General features: G+C 31.9%; 1 protein-coding gene across 4 annotated transcripts in view; it reads left to right on the top strand.

Moving 5' to 3' along the window:
• The window catches only part of LOC127734328 (ADAMTS-like protein 1), a 57,587-nt gene extending 30,419 nt beyond the window's left edge, over nt 1-27,168 (top strand). For 3 of the 4 annotated variants that reach the window (XM_052244172.1, XM_052244171.1, XM_052244170.1), the window contains exons 4-18: nt 3,210-3,443; nt 7,126-7,273; nt 10,593-10,722; nt 11,609-11,819; nt 12,437-12,587; nt 13,643-13,672; nt 15,790-15,895; nt 17,236-17,366; nt 17,732-17,836; nt 18,206-18,335; nt 19,255-19,465; nt 20,000-20,803; nt 22,604-22,792; nt 24,037-24,184; nt 26,050-27,168. In XM_052244172.1, coding sequence (XP_052100132.1) covers nt 3,210-3,443; nt 7,126-7,273; nt 10,593-10,722; nt 11,609-11,819; nt 12,437-12,587; nt 13,643-13,672; nt 15,790-15,895; nt 17,236-17,366; nt 17,732-17,836; nt 18,206-18,335; nt 19,255-19,465; nt 20,000-20,803; nt 22,604-22,792; nt 24,037-24,184; nt 26,050-26,156 — 2,835 coding nt within the window. In that variant the 3' untranslated portion in view covers nt 26,157-27,168. Of the gene's footprint in view, nt 1-3,209; nt 3,444-7,125; nt 7,274-10,592; nt 10,723-11,608; nt 11,820-12,436; nt 12,588-13,642; nt 13,673-15,789; nt 15,896-17,235; nt 17,367-17,731; nt 17,837-18,205; nt 18,336-19,254; nt 19,466-19,999; nt 20,804-22,603; nt 22,793-24,036; nt 24,185-26,049 lie in introns of those variants that run through there. The other variant, XM_052244173.1, reaches the window with a different exon arrangement.
• Nucleotides 27,169-27,597: the final 429 nt, after the last annotated feature.

Here is a 27,597-nt window from a genome sequence, read left to right as displayed (position 1 = left end):
TTGCTCATATCTAAATTTTCAGCATTTTTTAAGTAGATAACGTAGGATCTGCAAATTAGGGTATGATGATTTGCACTTAATTCAGAAAGATTGTTGCCTGATCCAAATAATTAAGACATTAAGCAATACTATTAATACTGATATCATATGAACATTTGAATGTTGTTATTTGGTAGATTTATAATACTTTTTGATTTTCGAATTCAAGGGGCCAATGAGTGGCTTCATCATACCTTCTTCTTTCTAAACCAGCTCTACTTGTAAATTGTCAAATTCGGTTGATTCTTTACGTTGAATTTAATTTCAATATTGATAGATGACTTAAATTTAAACCTTTTCATCCGGTGTCGTGCAGTATAATTTACAGCCAATTCATCTTCCGTATACATCGTTTATTTATATATGTTCGTATTTGACATACCTCTTTCCTAGTGAAAGAGGTATGTCTAATTCCACCATTTCTCATTCTTTGTAAACTTTGAATCTTCACAATAATTCACAGTATCATAGATTCTTGTTCAAACCTTAAGGTTCTGCCAACATATCACATTTCAGAACATTTATACTTGAAAATTTCTTAAGACTGCAATTTTGAAAGATTTGACATACGTAGGACATTCTAAACCAAAACCAATATCTTATCTAATGTATGGTTTTCATTCTCTTTCAAGTACAGTTCGATTCATTTTGTTATGGATGTCATTCAATACAAAATTGTACAAAATAGTGTAAAATTTGAAATACTCTTTATATAGAATAAGAATTTTCAGTAATTTTTAGGGATGAAAAATGTTTAATTAACATCTGTAAATAGATTGAAAAATCCTTTACAAAATTATATTAAAGCATTCAAAATTTGCAATTTACACTAATGTTTAGGGCTTAATAACATCTTTATTTCATTTATATTTGTAAAAATATTGAAAAATCTTTTTCTAGGTATATAATCAATAAGTATATTGTTCAGCGTCTTAAATTTTCTAATTCCACTATGTTTCATCGACTTATAATCGAAAGAAAAGCTATTAGAATAAATTTAGGGGGAAATGTCAAGTCTCTTAACATGCTACATTTACGAGAGTCAAATTGCCGTAAAACTGGCTTTCATTCATAGTTTTAATGGTATCGTTTTTAACTATTTAACGTTTCGTAAAATATAATTTAGCTTTATAATAATGTATGAAAAACATTGAAACGATGTTGGTCGTCAGTTTTATATTAATATAATTAATGTTCTTCGTATGGTAAGTTATGTTAATTGTTATGTTATACACCATAATAAAGTGTCCGCGTGAAAAATAGCTGATGTTCCGCGAGACACGCAAGTTGTCCTTTATCTTCTATAAATGTTCGTTTCGACATCAAACGATTTGTATTTATAACAGTCTGTTGTAATTAATTAGTAGAAGCAATGTAAAAACAGAAGCACAACATATATCTATATAAATCTTCATAATTATAATTCCAAAGGAACTTGGCCAGCCAAAAGATCACTTTCTTTGAGTATAAAGTCTTAACATTATCTTTTCATATGATTTCTTTTGAAATATCGGATTTATTTAAACATACCATTCGGTCTTTTGGCATTATTTACACAACATCAAACAAGCAAATATTGCCTGCTTACCTAACAAAGATCTTTCTTATAATTTTTGTTGCTATAAATTGTTCAAAAACACAAACTTGATTTAATGATCTGCAATGTAGATTTCTTTTTCAACATCAATGATAATAAATTTTCGAATATAGAGTGCACATTCCATTGAATCAATAAGTTAAATATCAACCATACATTTCTTACATTCTTATTTTGAACTTTCTGCTAAAGAGACAATATCACTTCTGAAGAATTTTCAGATTATACATGTTTTTACAAACATTGAGTTCACCGAAGTACTATATGTCTTCAGATTAACAACAGGAATTTAACGCCCGTGTAAATAAGCGAATCCTTTTTATCATCATACTTGAAGAATTTATGTAAACTGATAGCTGTGTTCTGTGATACGTAAGCAATTATATATATGAATACAATGTAACTGCATTTGAAATTGGAAGTTTTTCGCACCACAAAACCTGGCTAAACCGGTTTTCAATGTTATCAAATGAAATCAAATTAGGAATTACGACATTTAACGTTTTATCACCGAGTTTGAAGTTACGTGAGCAACACGACGGGTGCCACATGTGGAGCAGGATCTGCTTACCCGTCCAGAGCACCTGAGATCATCTGGTTGATTTTGGTGGGATTCGTGTTGCTCAGTTCTCTTTAGTTTTCTATGTTGTGTTTTGTATACTTTTGTTTGTCTTTTGTTGGTTTTTCTTTTTTTGCCATGGTGTTGTCAGTTTATCATCGATTTACTAGTTTGAATATCCCTTTGATATCTTCCGCCTCTCATTTCATAAATAAATAGATGTATTTACCTGAGATGTTGAATTATTATCTCAGAAGTTCAGAGTGTTCGTTGCTTACGTTTTCAACTATGCCAAAATGTGTTCCTGGATATTTTACACCCCTCTCGTGAAGGATATAGACATGGTTATCTGAACTTTTCACCGTCTGAAAGCAAGACTTTTACTGAACTGTGGCTTCCGTTTTGGATATATGTTTACTCAGCCACGGCTGTTTGGTAAAATGTGATATTTTTACTGTAATAATGTTACGTTATAGCATGTTAGAGAACTCTTGCAACTATTCTTTGAAGGACTATAAAGAACCTGTTGCAAGGCAAACTTTCTGCTCCTCCCGTGATATTTCTAAATGTAAATAAAATATTTCCTATTGGACGTTAACGAAATAGAAATCAATCAATCAATTTTGATATTTGTAATCTCTTAAGCTTTTCCTAGACGATGAACGAAAAAGTTTTGTCTACCAATCTAAGTATATAGTTCTCAAACTAAAGAATTTAATTTATTTGATGGATATTTACGGAAATCTTTCATTGATTGTCAGTTTAGATTTAGCTATTCTGTTTAGTGCCTTTGTGGTCATATAGCTACAACGTTGCAATGTATTTACGCATCCCTGGCTTTAGGTTAACGTTTTTTCGATTTAACTTCTTGTTAGAAATTTTGAAAAATTGTAAAAGACAGCTTCTCTGTCACTCTCTGAAGATATATCAACAAATTGAGTAATAAAGTAACAATGATGATAATAATAAAAAGGTAACAATACTACTAAAAAATAATTTATTTGTTTATTACAGCCATGTGAAAAAGGTGCTATAAGTTTAAGAAGTTTACAGTGCAGTTCCCATAACGACGAGGCTCTATACGGAAGAAAGCTGACATGGATTCCTCACCATGACCCTCTACGACCATGTTCCTTGTATTGCAAGGCTAATGGAACCGATATCGTCCACTTGTTTTCTCCAAAAGTCCTTGACGGTACTCGATGTCGCCCGACCGGTCTCGATATGTGTATCAACGGAGAATGCTGGGTAAATTTGTTATGTAGTAACTACTATAATATTATGCTGCTATTTTGTACCTACAAAGCACTCTGTGTTAAGATGATCTCATCAATAAACATTTATCACTACATCATTAATTAATTTGACGTTATTCGCCACAGAAAACATATCATATGAACGTTATAAGTTGTGCTTTGTACCGAGATATCTAATAATGTTGTAGAGTTATATATAATATGTTTATCAGTGAGTTGGCGATACAAACACAGGGTTGTATGAGAACAACATTAATTCAGTTATATTTTCTGGGGTAAAAGGAATATAGTCACCTGGACTTCTCACATCTCAGTAAACAAATCCTACATTGTGTACTCATTCCAAGTCCAGTGCTCTCTGTATGTTAAAGAACCATTGCAAAAACTTTTTGAGGGGTTCGTAGTTGACATGTCGCAAGGTAAAAATTCAACGTGCCCTTGTTTTCACGTGGCATCCATTACAAGTTTTCAGTTCTTCGTTCCAGTAGACCTAATCTATAGAATAAACCTGTATGTATTATTTTAGATTTATTTATTATTTTTTCTCGTCTTGAGTTGAATTATGTCATTATCCGTTAAGCAAGGAACAACCAATGAGCTATTGGACTGAATAGCAACTCCCTCTGGCAAACTGAGATTATATTGGGGTTCGAGGTTCTGTATAACACGTTTTGGTTATATGCTACAACGTATATCAATATTATAAAGGTAAAAACTATTTTCAGATCCAGAATTTAGAACTGATACCATACGAGGTTCTCTCAACCTTTGGGTTCCCACAGATTTATCCTTTTATTTCTAACGGTTTCCGTGTTTGTCTTAATGTGTATAAGGGTGTGTTGAATTTTGTGTACATCGCGTTGTCATGTCCACAAATGTTTCCCAATTTTTTGTGGAATATATTGAATTTTGGTACCTTTATCACAACTACATGTATAACGAATATCTAAAATCAGTATCATGGTATCGCCGCGATATAGCCTTTTTGTGCTGATGCAGCGTAAAGCAATCACTAATCAATCAATCAATCAAAAATCAGTTATATACAAATTACAATTATACGATAAGAACTTTCAATTTGAACGTCATGTATCAATTTTTAAAATTATTTCATATTGTCCTTTTTCTTTGTTCAAGATATACAGAAATTATGTTTATGTTTTAGACCTAGATATCTGAATTTCTACATAGTCAAATCGAGGCTAGAAACCATAGACTCAACATTATTATGTGTATTACAGCAAAATGTGATATCTGGTTTTTGGTTGCATCTCACGAACAAATTGTTCTATTAAGTAACAAATTAGCTTCAACTTTTCACCCTTTATTGTTAATACCAGTTTAATGAAATAAACTGATGGAAATTAAAATTTGGAATAGACGGTAATGATTTCAGTGAGGTAGTAGACTTACACAAGTTTTAGATAAATGATATCAAATAGTAATAAAAGTATGTAAATTAACATAAATAAATTATATTCAGATCAAAGATAAACAGACACACAAGAAAATTAAAAAAAAAATACCCTTGATTGAGATAGATTTCATAAAAAAATCCAGGACGCACCCAAGCAAGAAAAAAATAGTCTATTATTGGTGCAATGAAAAATAAATTCCAACATCCTAATTTACGAAATCACACGTTAAGAAGTATCAAATAAGAAGATGTGGCATGATTGCCAATAAGACAACTATCCAACAGAGTCCAATTAAGTGGATTTAAGCAAATATAGGACACCGTACAACCTTCATCATTGAGCAAAACCTATACCGGATTGTCAACCATGAAAGGCTTCGACATGACACAAATTTAAAATAATTCAAAGGAGAAAAGACTGATTTATGACAAACGAAAAAGCCACTGAATTACAAGCTCTTGATATTGGACAGGCATATCCAGAAAATGACGGGGTTAAATATTTTCATAAGTGCTAAACCCTCCCTACCCTGGGACAGTGGTGTAATAGCACAACATATTAAGAACAAACTGTAAAATCAGCTGGAAATGGTTTGACTTATCAAATTTGCACCAAGCACAAAAAAACATCTGTCATAAAGACACAAAGTACCGCCTTAAGAGTACTGACAGTTACTGAAAGCTAGTTTAAAGCCAATAACAATTAATAAATAAATCGATTTATGTTCTCTCAGACTAAAGTATCAATCAGCACAAAACAAACGAATTTAGCGTAAAGACGTCATAAAACTATAACTCCCTTCGTCTGTTCTTTATATGCTCAGTTGTATAAATAACTTTAGAGAATTGTCTATGTATCTTATATAAGATAGATATATATAAATACCGGGACTGTTTGTATTCAACCAAAAGGAAAATCTCATTATTCGGTTTTATTGGATAACATCTTGTTTTTCTTTTTGTATTCAAAAGATATTGTTCTTTCAAAATCAGACAACAGGCATTTGTCCCCAGTGTCTATTGACCATTACTTATAATTTTTCTAGTATGCTAAAAGTTGATTTTTTTCCGAATCGACATAACTTTCGATTTTTTTTCTAACAATACCTCTGTCGCCTACGAATAAGAAGTGACTACATACATCCTTTTTTTTTATTCATTGAAGATTTTAACGTAAATGGTTAAATATATTTTAATGATGTTTTACTGTATATTGTGATCATGATGACACGGCATATATATGTCCAAGTATTTATACAATAATAATAAAATGAAGAGCTGAATACTATAACATTAGTCATTCATATTACAGAATGCAGGTGCTTTCTATTTTGGTTTACGTCAACAGACTACTAATATTGCGTCTTATATAACGTTGTGAAGTTCAGGGTTAATTGAGAATGAAGGAAATGATTTTGCACATTTTTCTGTAATAAAATTATACTAAAGCGAAAGCAAGTAAACAAACTTTTAGTAGTATGGAAGACAAGAATTCGCTTATTCATAAACGTTTCTATAGTGAAAAAGATATAGTAATTGCAATTATATGTAATGTATATAGTTATTTAGATTCTACTTGGCCACTTGGCAGTAAAATAATATGGAAGTCATCACAAAACCAGAGCCATGCTACTAGTATATAGAACACTATTCTTGTAAACAACTGGTTTGCGAACATAATCAATTTACTATGTATAACGGTATCATCGTAAGAATAAAAACTGTTGGTTTACGAAATTTCTTTGATATAGGTTAAACACTATTGATACAATATATGATAAATCTGATAGTTTGCAACACCTTAACTTTTTTTTAATAAAACGAGAATAGCCCTTAGATCGTAGATCAATAATATAAAAAAAAGAAATGTTGTATAAAGTAAAATAACAAAAATACCGAACGCAAAACGGAAAGTATTTTTACATCAGAGACAATATAAATAGTCTGTCAATCTTCATAACAAAAAATCACAGTAGCATATAGCATCGTAGATATATACCTGATATACCGAATTCTAACAATATTACGGCTTAGTTCCAAAAAAAGAACATTCTTAACTTTAACCAAAATTCTATTCGAACTATGTATTGTTTTTCAAAGCTGATACAAATAAGTTAATTTTGATTAAAGACGCTCTGAAGTGCAAAATTTTACAAAAATGATAGGCAATTCATGCATAAAGAGACATTTTAAATTACAACATCTGATAGAAGAATTTCGTATTTATTAGAAATTTGCATAATTGTAATATTTTCAGACCGTTGGATGTGACCGTGTTCTCAATTCCACTAAAGTTAAAGACAAGTGTGGGGTATGTGAAGGTGATGGGATATGTAGAAGACGTAGTCGACGATTTGATTGGTTGTCCACCGGGTTTGGTAGATGTTCCTCTTCCTGTGGTGTAGGTAATTTTCATTTTATTTTATTTTTGAAAAACATATTTGGGGTTCTTGGGATTTCTGGGGTTCGTGTTGCACAATCTAATCCTTAGATTTTGGGTGGTGTTTTGTTACGTTTGTTGTCTTTTACTCAGTTTTCTTTTTAACCAGGATACTTTCCCTTTTAAGCTATTAAGGTGTTATACTTGTATTAATTAGACATTTTATATGAGAGACTTTGCCCTTATTATGAACAACACACTTAACGAATGTACATCTCAAACTTGTGGGTCAATATACGCATTTATACTCGTGTTAGAAGTCCAGCATTGCTAGATATTCTGCCTTCCGTAGGAACGTTTATTTAATGACTGTCTCATGCAAAGTTATTGTCAAATCCTTTTTAACAGTCGCGTAAGATAATTAGACTTACTAGATACTAAATTACCAACCATTTTACCACTAAACAATATGTGTTTGAAAAGGACCATTTGTTGAATTTGTTTGATATTTAAAAGCTGTAAGATTTGCAGATTAATTGATAAGTCATAAATAAAAATATCTAATTCTGATCATCGAGATAATTTGAGCAAAAGTTTATAAATCAACCATTATAAATTATAAATCCCTCAAACAAAAAAACAAAAAAAAACTATACAAAGATAAGGAACAGATTTTGGTTCATTAAAGCAACGTTTTATCGTTTTAAATAATTTAACAAGATACGATTATATATTGGAATGCCACGTGTATCTCATTGGCATCTGAAATGTTATACATTATAATATTACCGGTGACTTTCCAATAAAATCACAAAACTACTAACGAAAAAAAATTAACAATTTTCATTAATATAAAAAAAGTTATTTTATGGGTAAATAATTGATTCAGAAATTTTCTAATGATAACAATTATGTAAGTATACCTCCCATAAAGTTATGTTTAATTTGTATTTATGTTTAATTTAATCTAATTTAATTCATTTATCTATTTTTCTTTATTAATTTTCCCATTTTTAAGGATAAACTTTTTGTTTGTTTGGTATGGGATGCGTGGTAAATATATGTGTAGGTGTTTGTCTGTCCGTACGTCTGTCCTGTTATTTTATTTTTCTCTCCATATCGTTTCATAAATGTTAGAATCATATCATGAAAGGAAAGATTATATCGCGTTGAATTTTAAAGTTTCAGGATTAAACTCGTAACTCTTCTTGTATCTAGCTGAAATCATATCACATTTGTAGATGTGCTGGAAAGAAGGATGTTTATTTCCATGGATATGTAATCAAGAACTATCTCCCTTATCCCTTACACTGCCAACCTTGCCGTGGCAACTCCTCTTGTGTGATTGAATTGGTATGTACGTGAAACTGAGTACAGCAGTTATCTCCCTTATCCCTTACACTGTCAACCTTATTGTGGCAACTCCTCTTGTGTGATTGAATTAGTATGTACGTGAAACTGAGTACAGCAGTTATCTCCCTTATCCCTTACACTGCCAATCTTATTGCGGCAACTCCTCTTGTGTGATTGAATTAGTATGTACGTGAAACTGAGAACAAGAATTATCTCCCTTATCGCTTACACTGCCAACCTTATTGTGGCAACTCCTCTTGTGTGATTGAATTAGTATGTACGTGAAACTGAGTACAACAATTATCTCCCTCATTCCTTACACTGTCAACCTTATTGTGGCAACTCCTCTTGTGTGATTGAATTAGTATGTACGTGAAACTGAGTAAAAGAATTGGTTTATTAACTAAATATATGACGGTCATAAAAAAAAATATCTTTATTACACCAATATTATTTTATAACTATTAACTGCCGGTTGTTAGTTATTTGCATTTGTTATTTCGTTCAATTTGTCTTTACATCTTAACAGATAATACATTTATTATAGGGGACCGTGTGGTTATATAGCTTTGTACTGTTACATTTTTGTAGGTCAGTGAGTTTTACATCTTAAAAGTACAAGTTTAAATCCCTTGAGAGAAGAATATATCAAGGTCCTTGTTACAGTATAATCATACTCGCCAGTCAACAGTCAGTTGTAAATCACTGATAAGTTGATTAATCCTTTTTTTTCAAAGTAACACTCTAGATCTCCTCTTGAATGACAATTTTCTCAATGTTAACTTAAAAGTTGTGATTACTTCATCTTTTTTCATGTTTTTCTTCATCTTTTGTCATCTCAGTTAAATTCATTAACTACTTGATTTGACTAAGGACTACGTTCAACTTATATGATGTGGTTCGCTGCATGCCTGCCATTGAAGACCCTATTTGGCATTTACTATTTATGTTTTTGTTGGAGTCTCATTGACCTTCATTTCGTTTTCTTTTTTGTAATTAGTTTTTAATCACAAGTAGGGGGTGATACCATGTGGGGAATAACATTCTGCAGAAAACGTAGACGCAATGTCACATATAACAACTTACTACGACACATCTTTCTCTAGCAAAAGCTAATACTAGTAACACAATAGGAATTGCGTGTCCGAAGCGCTCATTTGAAAGCCAGGGATGTACAAATACCTGAATACGTGAGGAGATAATGACCAAAAAGTTTACCAGATAGTGCCATTTTGGGAAACTAAAACAATAACCGTAGCTGAATAAAAACTGTATAATCTAACAGTTTAAATGTTCTATGTGTGGATGCAGTAGAATGTGTGCTCGTGCCTGTAGTGTATGCCCTTATATTTTTCAGATAGGATAGAGCTGTCAACATATTCCATTACGTCTCTGGTGGATAGTTGTCTCATTGGCAATAATACCACATCTCCTTATTTTTATATACACAGGGTGTAATTATGTAAGACCAATCGGGATAATTCGAGCTAGTGCTACATTTTTATCGATAGTTTTTTTTTAATCTACGACGGCAGCACTCTTTCGATGACAAATCGATTGATGTACTGTAATATAGAGAGAAAAAAATTGTACAGGAAAATAATAAAAAAAACATCAGATGTCACAATTGGAATGAATATTAATCGTATGAACTTAAAATCAGATAATTATTATCTAAAATAAAACAAATAGAAAAAAAGAAAGAAGGAAAGCCAAAAGACACATCATACTGAAATGAACTACCATGATATCATCTGTAATGTGTATTTGACATTTTCATTTTACCACGTTCAAGCCTCAAGCAACACAAATTATTCTAATCTTTTAAATCTGCACTTATCAGATCATACACATAATAAAATTAATATCAATAAAAATATGAATACATTAAAATATTTAAGCTATTGTATAGTTGCACATATAAAGAAATAAATGAAATGTTTTGTAAGTATAATTTACATGCCATCATGTTTTGCTAAATGCATTCGCAGGTGTGAAACAAACCCATTTTGTTTGCCGTAACAAGAGAAATAAGAGGGTTGTGTCAAACAAATGGTGTACAAAGAATAAAAGGCCTATACCACAACGAGAAGAATGTTACCTACAGCCCTGCCCACCAAGGTAATTGCACATTTTATTCCCATGTTTGAAAACGAGCATGCGTTGTTATCAAACTTATAAAAAGCTAACAAAGGCAATTTAAACTGAATAAAAGTTCAACAAAGTTTCCCATATATGTTCATTTAATTTATGTTGTTGATGACATATAGTTTTCTGTTGTGTTTTGAATACTTCTTCCAGGCCCATTCAAGGCTTTCATTAAGCGGGAATGAGAAATATTCGGTGTTCTTGATTTCAAAAGTGTATCATGAGTTCTATGTATGACCTTCATGACCTTATACGCTATAAAAATATCTAATCAAAAATGTTAATGTATCCGTCTTTTATATGATAACAATATTGACCATCATCCATATAAGAGTTGTTTATTTTGTTAATAAAGGTTAAAATTAACAAGTACTAGTTTTATGATTGTCGCTATCATGTACACATAAGTAGGGACATATTTTGTACTTTTGCACTTTACAAAATTTTTCAAAACTTATCGTCTAAAATCTATTCTCATGTTATAATAATGCCTTTGGGTTTTACTAATGTTATATCATACTTACTTTGAGAAAATAACTGAAGACTTCCTCGAGTCTGAATCATCATGTAATCAGCTGCTTGGGAAAATATGTGAAATGAAATTTATTATTTGTATCCATTTGATACCACAAGTTACAAATAATCCCCGTCTTTAACCGTGAAGAATGGGCAACGTATCTACATTGGCAGAATACACAGGGGTGCCAATACTCAGATAAAAGGGATCGTATTCAGCAAGCAATACAGCACATATATATTGAAGAGCACCAACATGAACATAAGCAGACGATGTCATATTTTAATTGAAAATCTTGAGAACAAATATGTCAATATTCAATTCGTTTTGATTTAATTGTAGCATTTTCAATTGGCGGGTTGGCCCGTGGAGTGATTGTTCTACTACGTGCAATGGCGGATATTCATGGCGGGCTGTTATATGTATAGAAATGTTTGCTAATGCTACTGAGATAGAAGTTGAGGGAACACTTTGTGGGCATCCGAAGCCATCTAACAGAAAGTCATGTAATACCCAAGTCTGCCCAACCTGGTATGCTGGGGAATGGTCACCTGTAAGTCAATAGAAATATCATATTAAATTTAAAACATTCATTACAAGTAAGAAAATTTAATACAAGGTATGTATTGAGGTGGGTTTATAAATGTTCAAGGTATTCGCCACATCCTAAAAGCCATTTTAATCATTTAATAGGAAGTATTTTAAGTATTTCAATAGCATATACCCTGGAATTGTCACGTGCCAAGAGAACTCAACACATTCACTAAAATAGAATTGTTAACAGTCTGTCTAAAATACGTTAACCAAATTAATCTTTTTTATTATAAAAATGCTTATTTTTGAAATCCCCCCTTTTTAGTCTATGCTCATTTGCCTTTTTTATGGTAGTTTTGGTACACGACTGACGGATTCGGTGCTATACTGTATTCAATTCGTCCATCCTTTAGTGGCAATGTTCATAAACACAATATTTATTTTGTTCCAAACTTATATGTCAAAGCTTATGTTATGTATTGTGATTATTTTTAGTGATTTTGAGCATTCGGTTTGATACTATCCGAGAGTTTATGATTTAGTATTGTTATGGTTATTCTTCGATGTTTATACAACACAATGTTGATACAAAACTATTTCTAAAGCAGGTTTAAAAATAAGATCTTTCACTTTCAGTGTAGTGGTAGTTGTGGAGTTGGCTACCAGAGAAGAGAAGTACAATGTCGACACACAGGAGAACAATTCTGTGATTTTTCACTGGCTCCTTTGGCCTACAGAAACTGTTCAACGAGTATTCCATGTAGACAAAATGCCGGTAACCAAAATGGTGAGAGATTTATCTTCATTTAGATTTTTCTTTTCATATTTACGAAAAAGAAAAAAAACAAATAGTTTTAAGCTTTTTTTGGCATGTTTTCTTTCTATCAACTGTAATCCGTATAGCAAGTTATATTTCTATTGTATGATCTTTGATAATGTAGAATAAAATATACTTTACGTTATTTTGTGGACCTTTTTCAAATATAAGATTAAACGAAAACAACATTCTTTTCTCTCAAGTCCAAAATTAGCAGCATATTATTTCAAATTTGTGGTCAAATATAATTGTAGGAGAGAATAATCAATCTATATGATCTTTGTTTTTTACACATACATGTAACCGTATCTTATCGCAAAATTAATCAACAACTCACCATAAAAAAATTCCCATATCTTTTAAGGGAAATTACAGTTTATATCTTAGAAAATAAAAGCATTACAAAAATAATAATCCTCAAATGAAAAAGCATGATGCTGTGTATTTAAATGGAGACGAAAAATTGATGAACGCTGTGTAAATATAATATGAATAAATGATATGTGGGTTATGTTTCAATCAGACAGCAACCCAAGTACACAAAAACAAAAGAAATACCGAGGTCATCATCCAATCTTCATTAATGTTATTTATCTATATGCAAATGTTCTTTTAACTGTATAATTTTACATTAATTGATTAACATTACTATCAATGCTGTATTACATTTATTTACAATTTCATTGGCGTATTTCTTTATGCCAGTAACTACAAAATTCGTACAAATAACTTTAAACAAAATTCGTACAAATAACTTTAAACAAAATTCGCTAATGGAACTTTTTTACACCGATAAAACTTGAGGATTAAATTCCTGTATAACACAGTAACCGGATATGTTATAGAATTCATGAAAAATATGAAATTGAAAATTGTAAGAGTGTGTAGGCGCAGCTTTACATACAAATTAGTACTTATAAGCATTTACATTGCTTTTAGAACATGATATTTGCTATATATTTTTGTATGCGGAATGTTGTATGAATGCTCTTTGAATATATGCTTTATGCTTTTCCTTTTTCAAGATGGCTACGTTGCAGCTCTACAGGGATCAGGTACGTCTTTGGCACAATCGAGACATAATTTAGAAGGTCTGTAACATACGAAGCACTTGAACTATCCACAACGTTATACAATTTATCAGCTTTTAATGTTTTTTAGTACAAATTGCCTTTGGTATATTATTAAATCAACTTGATAAACGTCCATCAAATTAAAATCGCATAGTAATGTTATCTTAATTTTCTTATGGTTGGGGAAAACGCAATACAAAGACAGTGTACATATGATAAATTATAATAGACGGCGATAAAAGGAAATGTACCTAAATTATTGCAACATAATGCATCACTTGTAATAGATTTAATCAGCAGTACATCAATGGACCTCTATAATAAGAATGCCTTTATGTTTCCCCTGACAGTACAAATTAACATAATATTACACTAGTGTAGGCAGTCTCGTTCTCATAATCCCATTAATATAATAGATTAGAAACAGGTACATCACAGAGACCAGAGATGTTTATGGCACTCTCATAAAGTTCGGATACATTAAATCCGGATGTCTTCTTTCTGTACGGATAATAAAAAACGTAATTTTGTTTGTATCGTCAATTGAAATATGCATATATATATGTTTAAAGTGGTATGTTCTGAACATGTATACAGCGTGCTCCATTTTTCTCAATTCGTTTTGTTTTGTTCCGATTCACTTATTTTTGTTTTAAATAAGCATTTATGTATTCTTCCAAATTATATCAGACTTGTAAGATCTGTATGTTCTAAATAACAAGTTTTTTTTTTTTTTGAAAGAACATTTGTATGTCTTTGGCATGAAAGAGTATGGCTAAACAATATGTGTAGACAATGTACCGATTTTTTTTAATATTACAATTGCGTTGTATTATTTAAGTTGGACGGATTTGCATGAATACTGTGATATCTTCAGAAATTTGTTTGACATATTCCTGAAATAATAATGAATAAAATGCAGTGGTTAAAACTGAACCCAAAACGACCCCCCTCCCAAAAAAAAAGTCACTGATAAAGTTCATGTTTTGTCCAAGGATATTGAAGTTACCCGTAAGATGGTTTCATCCTCAAATGTATTACAAAGAAGACCACTTTCTTTACTCTATACGAAATTCTTCTTTCTTTGGCCACGATTTTCTGTCTGCATCTTTTAGTAGGGTTTTTACTACTCAGTGTGTTTGTTTGCTTTGAGCAAGTTTCTAGTCGCGTCTGATTGTCCAATGAAGACTCATCAATCAAACACTTGATACGTTCGTGCTTTCTTACACTTTTAGTTCCGTAGCTATAGCTTTTTTAAATGTATGTTGAAGTACAACTGCCAATGTTAGATTTAAATGAGGTATGAATTTGAAGAAACCAGACTTTGCTTGAAATAATTTTGAGTGCCAATTCTATAAGTATTCTTGAAGTGCGCATGTTTTCTTGTCAGATGTACATGATAGTACTTTTAAATTTCATTAAAGTTTTTGATACCCAACTGATGGAGATTATACAGTCGAGTCCTACAATCTTATTCATCCCAATTTCATGTATGCGTGATTGGTCCATTTCTGATATGATGTAACAGTTATTCTAACTGTCTTTATATTCTGTTGTTTATTTTCGGAAATAGGGGTTGATTTAGCAATTCATTCATCTACATGTATAAGTATCTACATATTGTAGAATATAGGCGATTGAGCCTTGTTTGAAAGTCGCTTTAAGATCACACAGAGACCTGAATACGTTTTGATAAAATTATATTTGTTCGCTGCATGTCTTACTGCGAATTTCCCCTGCAATAGCTTTTTCATGACACCGAAATTGAAGGCTAAATGCACAAATCTTATTGTTTCCCTATGAATAATAAAACAAGATGTGATATGTTTTTTTATAAGTTTTGCATAAAATGTGTGAGCTTTTCAACAGTTTAACTGTATTAATGTCTTGTAATTAGTTTGTGATATTTTTTTCCATCATTAATTCAATAACAGATCTAAGAATGGTTAATCCCTCTTCAAGATAATCGTCTCTGACACATTCGACTGAAGCATTGCATGCTATTTCTTTTAAGCTCTCGTAACATTTGACAATAGCAACTCATAACGATAAAAAATATACCGTATAATCGTGAATTAATGATTTCTGTTTTGTTGTAGATATAAAGTCTGACAAGTTTATTGTTAACCAGAATGAGGTTCTATCAGGAGTTAATCTGGCATTAGAAAAGACAAATAATAGCGATGATCAACTCAAGACCCCAAAGTGAGTTGTATATTAGATATGGTAATGCGAGGGAAATTTTTATGCCCCCGCCGTAGGCGAAGGGGGCATTAAGTGTTACACTTAACTGTCCGTCCGTCCGTCCTTCCTTCTGTCCCATCTTCGTTTCCGCATCCTACTTATTTTGCCTCACTCAAATTTTATAAAACTCATACACAATGCTAAGAACTACAACAAGCAGACAGAGTTCGAATTTGGGCAGTGAGTCATTTACCGTTCTAGAGTTATGTCCCTTTTTAACTTGGAAAATTGAAAAGGTTAACGGGGGCATTCTTCTTTAAGAAAAGGGTCACTGGTGCCAACAAAAACGGGTGCCATAAAACTGCAATGGTTAAGGTCCATCAGTCAAATATTTAGGAGAAAAAAATAAATGAGCTGAAAAGTATTTGACAATTATCATAAGTGTCGGAGGTAAAATGTCTCCTAGTCGGGTGGTATTGAAATATGAAACTCCTCCATATTGAGGAAAATTGTGCCTGACCCTAGTTCTATTATTTTTATCCGGTTTGCACAGGTCGAATACATTTGTAGTACAAACGTCAAGTATTAAACATGGGAGAAAGCTTAATTTAAAAGCTTTATTTTTTGTGTGTACATTCGTTTTAAATGTGAACTTGTCATTGATTTCAGTTATGAATGTTCATTTGTCAACAAAGCTTTAGCGTATAGATAAATATGATATGATCGAAAACTAAAAACAGGCCTCTAAACATTGATTAAAGCATTTCTGGAAGATAATTGTTGAAACTAGCAACATGGCGCCGTTCTAAAATGAACTATATTGTAAAACAACCGACCACGTGTCAGGGATCTATTGATTGGTTTGTAAATGAAAGAAAGAATACATTCCGTCAAAAAACAATTTATGCAGAAATATAAACACTCTTTGCTTCATTCATGAGCGTTTTACGTTTAATTATGTTTTAGATGAAGATTGATTTGCTACGTCTTATAACGAACTGACAGTCTAAATAATAAATATTTTTGTTAGATTAAACATGCAGATTGTGAGATTAGTATATTACACGATAAAACATATAGCTTCATTGCTAAAGATGTGATATTCATGTTTCGAGTCACAAATAAAAAAAAAAATGAACAAATATATATTGCAATTTGTAATTATTTGAATTCAATGTTATATTTGACCAATGTACGGAAATTATTTTCTGAAACCTGACCACATAATGTCTCTACGAACGGTACTGTTAGAATTGATTATCGAAACTTTATTTAGCTATTACACATCAAGATGATGCATGAAGCGGTATATAAATACAATCTAAGGTATTCAACCATATCTATCTTTAAAATCCTTACAGATTTGTAGTAACGGAATGGAGCCCATGCAGTGCTACATGCGAAAGTGGTAGTCGATGGAGGCATGTTCGTTGTAAAGTGTATTTACCATTTCTTAAAAGTACAGTTGATCTCCCTGATAGTGATTGTTCAGGTAAGTTATTATAAGGGTTTTTAATTGAATAAGATGTGTCATGACTCAACCATTAATACTAGTATTTTACTAGTTGCAAATTCTAAAACAATGAGTAATAAACAGATGCGATTTTCTTTACATATATATATTTTCAAACATAAAAGTTTATTTTAGCCACATTACTAGCAGTAAATGTTAAAAGATGTCAGATAAGTAAACAAATTACGTAAAGTTATCGAAATAGGAACACACACTAACAAAATGTTACCGTAATCCTTATTTTTTTAATTTGTATAAGTGATCTTAATATGGTATGATTATAGCAATTACATCACTGGTTTATTGTTTTGTACTGCCTTCTAACAATATTCTTCTGTCTTAAGGTGATAAGCCAATTTCTACAGAAATTTGTTTCACAAAGCCCTGTTATGAGGATTACGAGTACAGGGCTCTTGGTATGACAGATTGTAGCAGAAGTTGTCTTGGAGGTAAACTATATTGTATTGCAGTTATTGCGTCAAATAATGTTTTCATCTCGTTGGTTGGTCTGAAAGCCTTAGTTTAATTTTGCAATATTTATTTCACATTTTCTGTTCTCCACCATATACTCGTATACACAGATACAATAAATCTCATATCAAAGACATCTTTATTTATACAACAGTCACGCCTATGTAATAAGTACATTATATTTTTTTATCTATGCATTAATCAATTTTAGTAAGGTAAGATGTTTTCTTAATAGTTTGAAGGTTTGTATTTTATATACAGCTCTGTATTTGTTTCAATAATAAGGGAAACAATATTGTCGGTTTAAAAGTGCCGTTTCTGGTAGTAGTATGCAATTTATATTCAAGGTGTCCAAGAGACAATAGTGAAATGTGTGCATAAACAAACAGGCAAAGTCGTTTCAAGCAAGAAATGTTTAGAAGCCCTTTCCATTCCAAGTGAAAGAAAAGTATGCAATGATAAAAATTGTCCACAGAGGTAAAAAATGTCATCACAATATAGTTTTTTTATTCATACAATAGTTGGTGTAATTTGTTTTGTTTTATCACATTTAGCATGGGGTTAGGACGCGAAAACAAGGTACTAGTGTTCGTTCAAACAGACGGTAAGGTCGACATTAACTGATTTCATGTAAATATCAGGGCAAATGTTTTATCTGAGTACAAAATACAAAATGACATCGGTCAACATTACGAAAAGTCACTATTATGCACCCGATGCCTTTGTACAGTGTGGTTATTATATAAATATATAAAATATAGTTGTTTGTATGTTAATGATAACGTGGTCTTTGAAGCATTCCCTTTATTTCTGTAAAGATGCATGTATGGAATTCTGCAATTCTAGGTAGTTTTAAAATTATAATAAAAATACTGAACTTCAAGGTACATTTTTGTAAATAAAAATTAAGCACTGATAACAATATCTGTGAATATTAGATACGATATTCATGAGCCTTTGTATTATTTTTTATTACACATGATTTCCGGTATCAACAATCCTTTTTCCACTCATGAGTTTAAAATCTAAATGAAATACAAGTTGTCTTGACTTATCTTTCTTTTCTCATGGAGGAAATTGTATTTAAATCGTCTAAAACATAAAATCCTATATCATATATGAAACTCACCATAATTGCCCGAGAAAGTAATTACCTTGCTTTTATAGCAATTACTTTACGGAACTATACATTTCTGCAACAGAAAACAAATGTATGAAATAACTTTAACTTCATAATTGAGTTTTGACCAATGACTAACGGAGACCAAACAAACCACACGTAGGTTATATAAAAAGTAATCTTCTGGTCAAAGTATAAAGCATAAATTGGCTAAACATTACAAAAACTGATTTATATAATAAAAGATTGAATTATTTGACATGAATAATATTATAGGTGGAGAACAGGTGTATTTAATAAGTGTTCAGAATCATGTGGTGGTGGCTTAATGACGAGACCAGTAGACTGTATTCAAGAATTTGCAACCGGTCCCGATAGTATCTTACGGTTACCTGATTTTATGTGTTCTGATGGTAAACCACAGACTGAGAGACGTTGTAATGTAATAGAATGTCCACCAATTTGGGGAATTGGAAATTGGTCAAAGGTATGAAATTTTATATTGCTTTATATGTTGGTATAGTTTAAAGCTTTATCATGAATACATTTGTTTAGTTAATACAGAAATACAACAGTTTAAAGAAAACAATCAATGGCCAAAATGAATACATATCTGAGTTATTGAAACTGCTGATGCTACACAGACAGGAAAAAATATACAAGTCTGAAGATTTGTGCAACGATATTGATAAAAGTTATATTAAAACAAAATTGAATAAATTCGTATTAAAAGACAAATATATTTCAGCACAACAAATGGTCTTTGTCAGTACGAATTTTATTTTCGAATCCATTTATATATATTTTTTTTACGAAAAAGAGCATTTATAAAGTTATTACTTTTTATTTATCGACGACATCATATAATCTCGACTTCCATTTGGTATATTGTCTTAAATGATCATATAAATATGCATAAATACTGAAACAAGAATCTTGTTTAAATGTCCTGCAGAATATTGATATTATTATATTATTCGTGAAATAGTCATTGGAAAGTAAAGTTTTATATTTTGTATAGTGTTCCGTTACATGTGGAAGTGGATCTCGAACAAGAAATGTGTACTGTACAAAGACTCTGGCTACAGGCCAGTTTATAAACACTACTGATTATTTTTGTAATGGATTACCTAAGCCAGACAGTTTCCTTGAATGTAAATTACCAGCTTGTCCGAAACCAATCATCAAAACAACAGAGGCACATTTCTTTCAACTAAATAAATTACGGAAAGTGAAATTAAAAATAGGAATGCAAGGATCGCTTTTACCTGGCACTAGCCTCATAATTCATTGTCCTACAAAGGGTATTGATAAACGAACAATTACTTGGTACAAGGATGGAATGCCTCTTCCTATTGGTCGACGCGTCAGGTTATCGAAGAAACGTTCTCTCAAAATTAAAAAATCAAAAGGAGACTTAGATAATGGTCTTTACACTTGTAAAGCGGGTTCTTTACAAGCAAATACATTTATTAAATTTATAACTGTGTACGATATCTTCGACGCTACCGTATTTAGAGAGAAATTTCTATCTCATTTATCTGAATCACGTCTTAGAGAAAATGCGTCTGCAATTGTATATAAGGATCCAATTGACAGAACTCATAAACTTTTACATCTTGTATATAGTAAATGGCAGCATTGTTCGGTTTCCTGCGGAGGAGGCCTGCAGGCTAGAAATGTAAGTTGTGAGATTATAACTAAAGACTATTTTGAGGAGTTCCCCATGAAGTCTTGTATTAAAGCCGGACACACACAACCTTCAGTTATTAGGAGCTGTAATATACAGCCATGTGTAGAATGGAAGACTGCTGACTGGGGTGAGGTACGTTATGGTTAAAATTTATAATTTTACTTTTCAATTTTTAAGTCTCCCAAACGAAGTTTGGGAAGACTTATTGTTTTTGCTCAGTTCTTATTATTATTATTATTCTTCTTCTTCTTCTTCTTCTTCTTCTTCTTCTTCTTCTTCCGCCGCTTTTAAATTTGAACTTGTCCGCACCCGTTCTCCAAAACCGCTTGTCAGATTAACTTAGGGTTTCACAATATGTTAGACTAACATGTCTAGTGGTGCAATCAGGGTTTTGTTTGTGCAATGGGGTTTATAAAGGGGTACTTTGAGGGGCAAAAAGAAAAGAGGGTTTTACTATAGAACCCTATGGGATTTTATTTTTTTTAATTTTCAAATGATTATAAATTGAAAACCGTTTGTGATAGCCACAATCTTTTTAATTGAAAATGTTCTAAATGATAAAGCCCATTAAATGAAATACAGGGTTAGTCCCCAGGGGTCACCCCCACCCCCTGCCATTTAAGAAAGTTCTAATATCTTGTAAGTGGTCAAGATCCCCACCTCTAAACCATATATATTTTGGTTTGTTATGCTAAGATGGTTTGAATGATATACAGGGTTAGTCCCCAGGGGTCACCCCGACCCCCTGCCATTTGAGAAAGTTCTAATATCTTGTAAATGGTCGAGATCCCCACCCCTAAACCATATATATTCTGGTTTGTCATGACAAAGCACATCAAATGAAATACAGGGTTAGTCCCCAGGGGTCAACCCCACCCCCTGCCATTTAAGAAAGTTCTAATATCTTCTAAGTGGTCAAGATCCCCACCCCTAAACCATATATATTCTGGTTTGTCATGCTAAGATGGTTTGAATGATATACAGGGTTAGTCCCCAGGGGTTATCCCGACCCCCTGCCATTTGAGAAAGTTCTAATATCTTGTAAATGGTCGAGATCCCCACCCCTAAACCATATATATTCTGGTTTGTCATGATAAAGCACATCATATGAAATATAGGGTTAGTCCCTAGGGGTCACCCCCACCCCCTGCCATTAAGAAAGTTCTAATATCTTGTAAGTGGTCAAGATCCCCACCCCTAAACCATATATATTCTGGTTTGTCATGCTAAGATGGTTTGAATGATATACAGGGTTAGTCCCCAGGGGTCATCCCGACCCCCTGCCATTTGAGAAAGTTCTAATATCTTGTAAATGGTTGAGATCCCCACCCCTAAACCATATATATTCCTGTACGTCATGTAATGAACATTTGAATGACGTATAGGGCCAGTCCCCAGGGATTCCTCCCCACCCCCAATGTTCTAGTATCTTGTAAATGGTCGAGATCCCCCACCCCTAAACCATATTCTGGTTTGTCATGATGATTTGAATGATATACAAGGTTAGTCCCCAGGCATCACTAATGCATATAACTTTACTGGACCAAACTAATTTTCACTGGATGTTGCCCAATGTCAGGCGACCCTGGGAATTACGAATTATGGGAGCTTCGTTTGGGAGACTTCGTAACAGCATCCTGTTACATTCATTTCTTGTCAATTTCAGTTTTGGCAAAAATAGTCTTAAAGGTTTAGCTAGCTATAAAACCAGGTTTAATCTACCATTTTTCTATATAAGGAAATTCCTGTACCAAGTCAGGAATATGACAGTTGTTTTGATGTGTCTGAGCTTTTGATTTTGCATTTTAATGAGGAACTTTCCAATCAGAATTTTCCTTGGAGTTCGGTATTTTTTGTTACTCTAATTCTTATATAACTTCGCCTATGTAATAAATTATTATTATATTATCCCGAGAAATTATATGCTTTCAGTGTTCAGACAGGCATTGTGTACGTAAACATATATCTATGCAGACCCGTAAGATACACTGTACAAATCCAATGGATGGATCTCATGTTAACGACAGTTTATGCAATGACTTGCCTAAGAATCCAGTCGTTAAGCAAGAATGTGTGAATGAGAATTGTACAACACGGTGGAATGTTTCTTCGTGGTCAGAGGTAACAGTTATTATTAACTAACATGCGGTTTGATTCTAAACATTATTTTCCGATCGATATATACATAGTTTGTTTTGATTTTGTATCGTTATATTATCATTGATTTATTATCTATTTTTAGCATTTTTAATCTGAATATAATGAATATAGATTTCCTACTTAAGGTCAAGTTACAGTAAATGGGCTATGTCACAGATTTTGGTAAAATTTGCATACAATTTTGACTCGTTGAACTTTAACTGTAAATCGAAAACAAATAATGAATTTATCATTATTTTTTTTTATGAAATATTACTGATTGAATTCTCTTAAAATAGTTGAACATTTGTATAGAAAACATACAAAAACGGCGGAAAAACGTTGTTAAATTTGTCTTAAAATCATCAAATCTCCAATTTCCGATACATAGATTTTTCTAAAAAAAATATATGTTGTTGTTGATACATTAATTTCTGTTTTAATGATATAAAATAACCATGTGGTAACCGAATTCTTTTTTGAGTATGAACCAATCTTTAACCTAGTTGGTAGTAAAAAAGGTCAAAAATCTGCGCTTAATTCTACGTTTTGTGGTATTTTTTCACCTATAACATTAATTAGGACGATGTCGGTGAGCCTATTATTATGTTACATTATTAAACCAGAAATTTATTTATCAACAGCATATAATTTTTTTAAGAAAAATCAATGTGTTGGAAATTGGAGATTTGATAATATGAAGACAAACTACAGAACGTTTTTTGCTGATTTTATGTGCTGTCTACATAAATGTTCACCTATTATGAAAGAATCCAATCAGATATTTTACCAAAGTCTGTGACTTAGCTCATTTACTGTAACTTGCAATTCGTGAATATTAAACGGTATATCACAAACCAAAGTTCTTGTTCGTGTGATGAAATGTAAAAGTGATCACATTCGTCTGTTCCTTTTTTTAAAATTTAAACCTGGTGTTGAGAGGATGATTATTTCATGATTCGTGATCGTCAGCTGGCAGACAAATTCACAAAAGAAACTCTTACGCAATTTTAAATGAGGAATAAGTACCTCATTAAAGGTTTCCAAATGAGTCTCATTATTTCTATTTATGATGGAATAACTATAGTTTGAAGATATTTCAAGCTTAACAAATAAAAAATATTGATTTGTTTAAATACGTTAATGTAAAGATATGTGAAACTGCCATTTGCATGGTTTTTTAATTGTAACACGGGTTATCATAATTTATTTATGTGTACTTGCAGTGTATGGGCGAATGCGAAAAGAAAGGTTCCGTTGTCCGTATGATAACCTGCATATGGACGAATTCTGGGTTGCCAGCTGGACAGTTTTGCAATCATCTACCTCAACCTAACACTCGAAAACACTGTCAAATGCCGAAATGCAAACCGAGTAAGTACACTTGAAATAAATTTGGAACGAAACCAAGACCTACGTAGCTACTGTACATATTTCACAGTCAAGTTACTATCTGCGATAGCACAGATGATTTATATTTAGATACCAGTTGAGACGTCTGCTCTGTAATTTAACAGATTGTGTCCTATGCCGGATTTTTACATTTTTTAAAATACATGTATAACAGCAGACGGTAACCCTGTTGACTCACTCAATCTCGCTCCTTTTGGAGTTCATGCGATTCCCCACGTTACCTTGATTTATCTTTTCCTAATCAATTTAGAAAATTGAAAATCGGTAAACTACTGTTGCCTTAATTCATATGACCTTTATTGTGGTAACCGCAGTTGCCATAATTCCTATGACCTTTATTGTGGTAACAGCAGTTGCCATAATTCCTATGACCTTTATTGTGGTTACCGCAGTTCAATCACATATGACGTGTAGAACGTAAGTCATATTAAAAAAAAAACAATTAGTATTAGTATTTCATGCATAATTAAATGACCGAATTCGATACCACCAAATTATTGTTTTGCTAGTAAGCTTTTATAAGGTAGTAGTGTATGATGAAGTAAGTAATCCGACAACAAGTCCTGCATTTTTCTGTATAGACTCTGTGTATACAGTCAGGATTCTATTTCGTCAAAATAATCGCCACTTAATTTTTATAATCGTAAAAATGGATACCATTGTAGTGATGACGCGCTGTCAATTTAGCTCTTGAAAACCGACCAATTTATCCACATAGCATCATTAAGATCCTTATATACCAGTTGTATTTTCAAAGACAAATGTATCTACTAGACATTGAGCATAATTTAATGTACTTTTATGCATTTGGTCAACTTAAAACTATTGTTTGTCAGTTGTCAGGGGGGAATTTTCGAAAATTCATAAATATTTAAAAAAACATATGATTTAATATTTCGTGGAAGGGCTGACTAAAAATTTTCAGAGGTTGAGGACTAATAACCCTAGCTAACACACACAAAAAATGATTTTTTTAAGTTATGCATTTTTAAGATCCACTTGTAAAGTCTGTCGTCAGGTACTTTTAATAAAAAATTGTAATTCGAACACACTTACTCTGTTGTTATGGCTCATTAGAAAGATACTTCACTTGACCCATATATTTCATTTCTTAGTACTGTAAGTTTTTTATGTTATTTTATCAACCTATAGCCTAGATATATAAAAATGATAGAATCTGAAGCGAGTGGATGTATCAAATATTTTGTTTATACGGTTTCAAGACAGAATAGTCAACTCAAACACGCCTGAACATAACATGATGTACTCGACTTTCTTTTTTCGATGAAATTATTGCCCATTTTGGCGGATTTTTCCCAAAAAAACTGTCACCGGGGACAGATATGCAAATTAATGCTTTAAAAAGATCTATCTATTATCTTTCTTTGGAATTTTTTTTCTGTTGAATGTATGCTTATGCACAAAAAAGATCCACTTGAACCTACCCCAATCGACTGTTTTGTGAAAATTTGCTTATAATTTAAAAGTTTACAAATATCTCGAAGCTCCATACCATAATTTAAGTAAAAACATATATAAGTTGCATAAAATCCTAAATTATGCACATCCATTAAACTTTTAAAGCCCATAATAACAGATGTAAACAATTAAAATTTACCAACTTGGCCTTTTTTACCTTCTCTAATAAAGAGTTCCATTTCTTTTGTTTAATTTCAATTGGATTTCCACCTGAATACTGTTTGGTAGTTTTGAAATGTGGAACTCGATGTTGGCTTCGGAAAATTGCCTATGCTAATGATTTAAATGACAAAAAAATGTTTCATAGAGATGTACAAGTAAATGTGCTGAACTTTTTTCTTTTGCAGAATGTACCGATTACTCGACATATTGTAGCATGGCAAAATTAATGAATCTGTGCCGATACAAAAGTTTTAAGAGAAAGTGTTGCTTAACTTGTGTTGCATTACCATAATAGTGTACATTAAATTTTATAAACTTAAATCATTTCTGTACTTTATTGTGCATTTGTTACATGTATTTATGTAAATATAGAAAAAAATGACTTCCCGTCAATGAATATGAACTGTATATTTCTGTTGAGATTATTTATATGTATTTTGATACAATGTAATGAATTCATACTTGTCAATTAGAATTGTCTTATAAAAGGGTGCAGTTGATGCTTTCCTAATAGAATCACTTTAGTTCATCGCCAGTTGTTTTAGTGATTCATTCGTACAATGGGTTATAGACTGTTGTTTGTGTTTTCAATCTCTAAGCATGGTGTTGTGTATCCTTTTCGGAAATGCGACTTCCATAGTGCACTTGATATCTAACTTGTCCATCAAAACATGAGAAAAACATAAAGCAACGATGACATTAATGCGGTATGCAATTCACTATAGCTATTATGTCGGGAGAATGCATTGTTAGGAAATTGTTCTTTCGGCTTATTTTTATTTGATCCTCAATTCAGTTGTTCAAAATATTTTCCTGGTAAATGAGTATTCGAGGTGAGGACTGTCAATATCCTAAAACTACATATCGTCTGAAAGTAAGTTTGTTTATGTTAAACAAACCAAACTGTTAAGCATGTATTCGTATTCTATACAAGCCTTTATATAAAGAGTCCAAAAGATGTTATCTCAGGAAGAGGTGGTTGGTGGAATTTATTTGCATCTTTTGATTAATGTAGCCCAGGACTTTAAAGCTGTTGCAGCTTTTCTATCTGGATTTTTATGTTTTAAACATAGTTCGCTTATACTACAAATGGATTCTCATAGACAAGAAAAATAAGATGTATGAGAAAAGAAATGTCCAAAGTGTTTTCACAACAGCTATAAAAAAATCAGCTTTTAATTGATGTTCTGTAATGAAATAAGAATATTTGAAACATTTGTGTATTTATTGGCATTAAAAAGTACAGTAATGCAGACACATCCAGATCTATTGTCGTTATATAGATAATAAAATTGTTTAAACTTTGTCTGCAGTTGTATTATGTTTCAGAACTATGAATATAAAATAACATTAATTTTACTTCTTTCATCGGCTTGCTTTTTTTTAAATTTATGAAACGGATATATTACAATATGTAAATATACGATACAGATAATGAGTGATAGCAAATATATTGCTGTGATGAAGCATTATACCTGCTGCACATGTTTATGATATTTAATTTAAGAACTCAAAAGTACCAAATCAACGGCATAAAATCATGTAAATATAAAAAAGAAGATGTGGTATGATTGACAATGAGACAACTCTCCACAAGAGACCAAATGACACAAAAATTAACAACTATAGGTCACCGTACGACCTTCAACAATTACCATAGCCCATACCGCCAAAGTCTTCATTACACACATGATCATATTTTACATTTATCTTCTGTTTTTCTTGTTCTAATG

This window comes from Mytilus californianus, unplaced genomic scaffold (genome assembly GCF_021869535.1).
Source record: "Mytilus californianus isolate M0D057914Y unplaced genomic scaffold, xbMytCali1.0.p SCAF_3, whole genome shotgun sequence".
NCBI lineage: Eukaryota > Metazoa > Mollusca > Bivalvia > Mytilida > Mytilidae > Mytilus > Mytilus californianus.
Note: the sequence above shows the minus strand (reverse complement) of the source record. Positions and strands in the feature narration are given on the sequence as shown.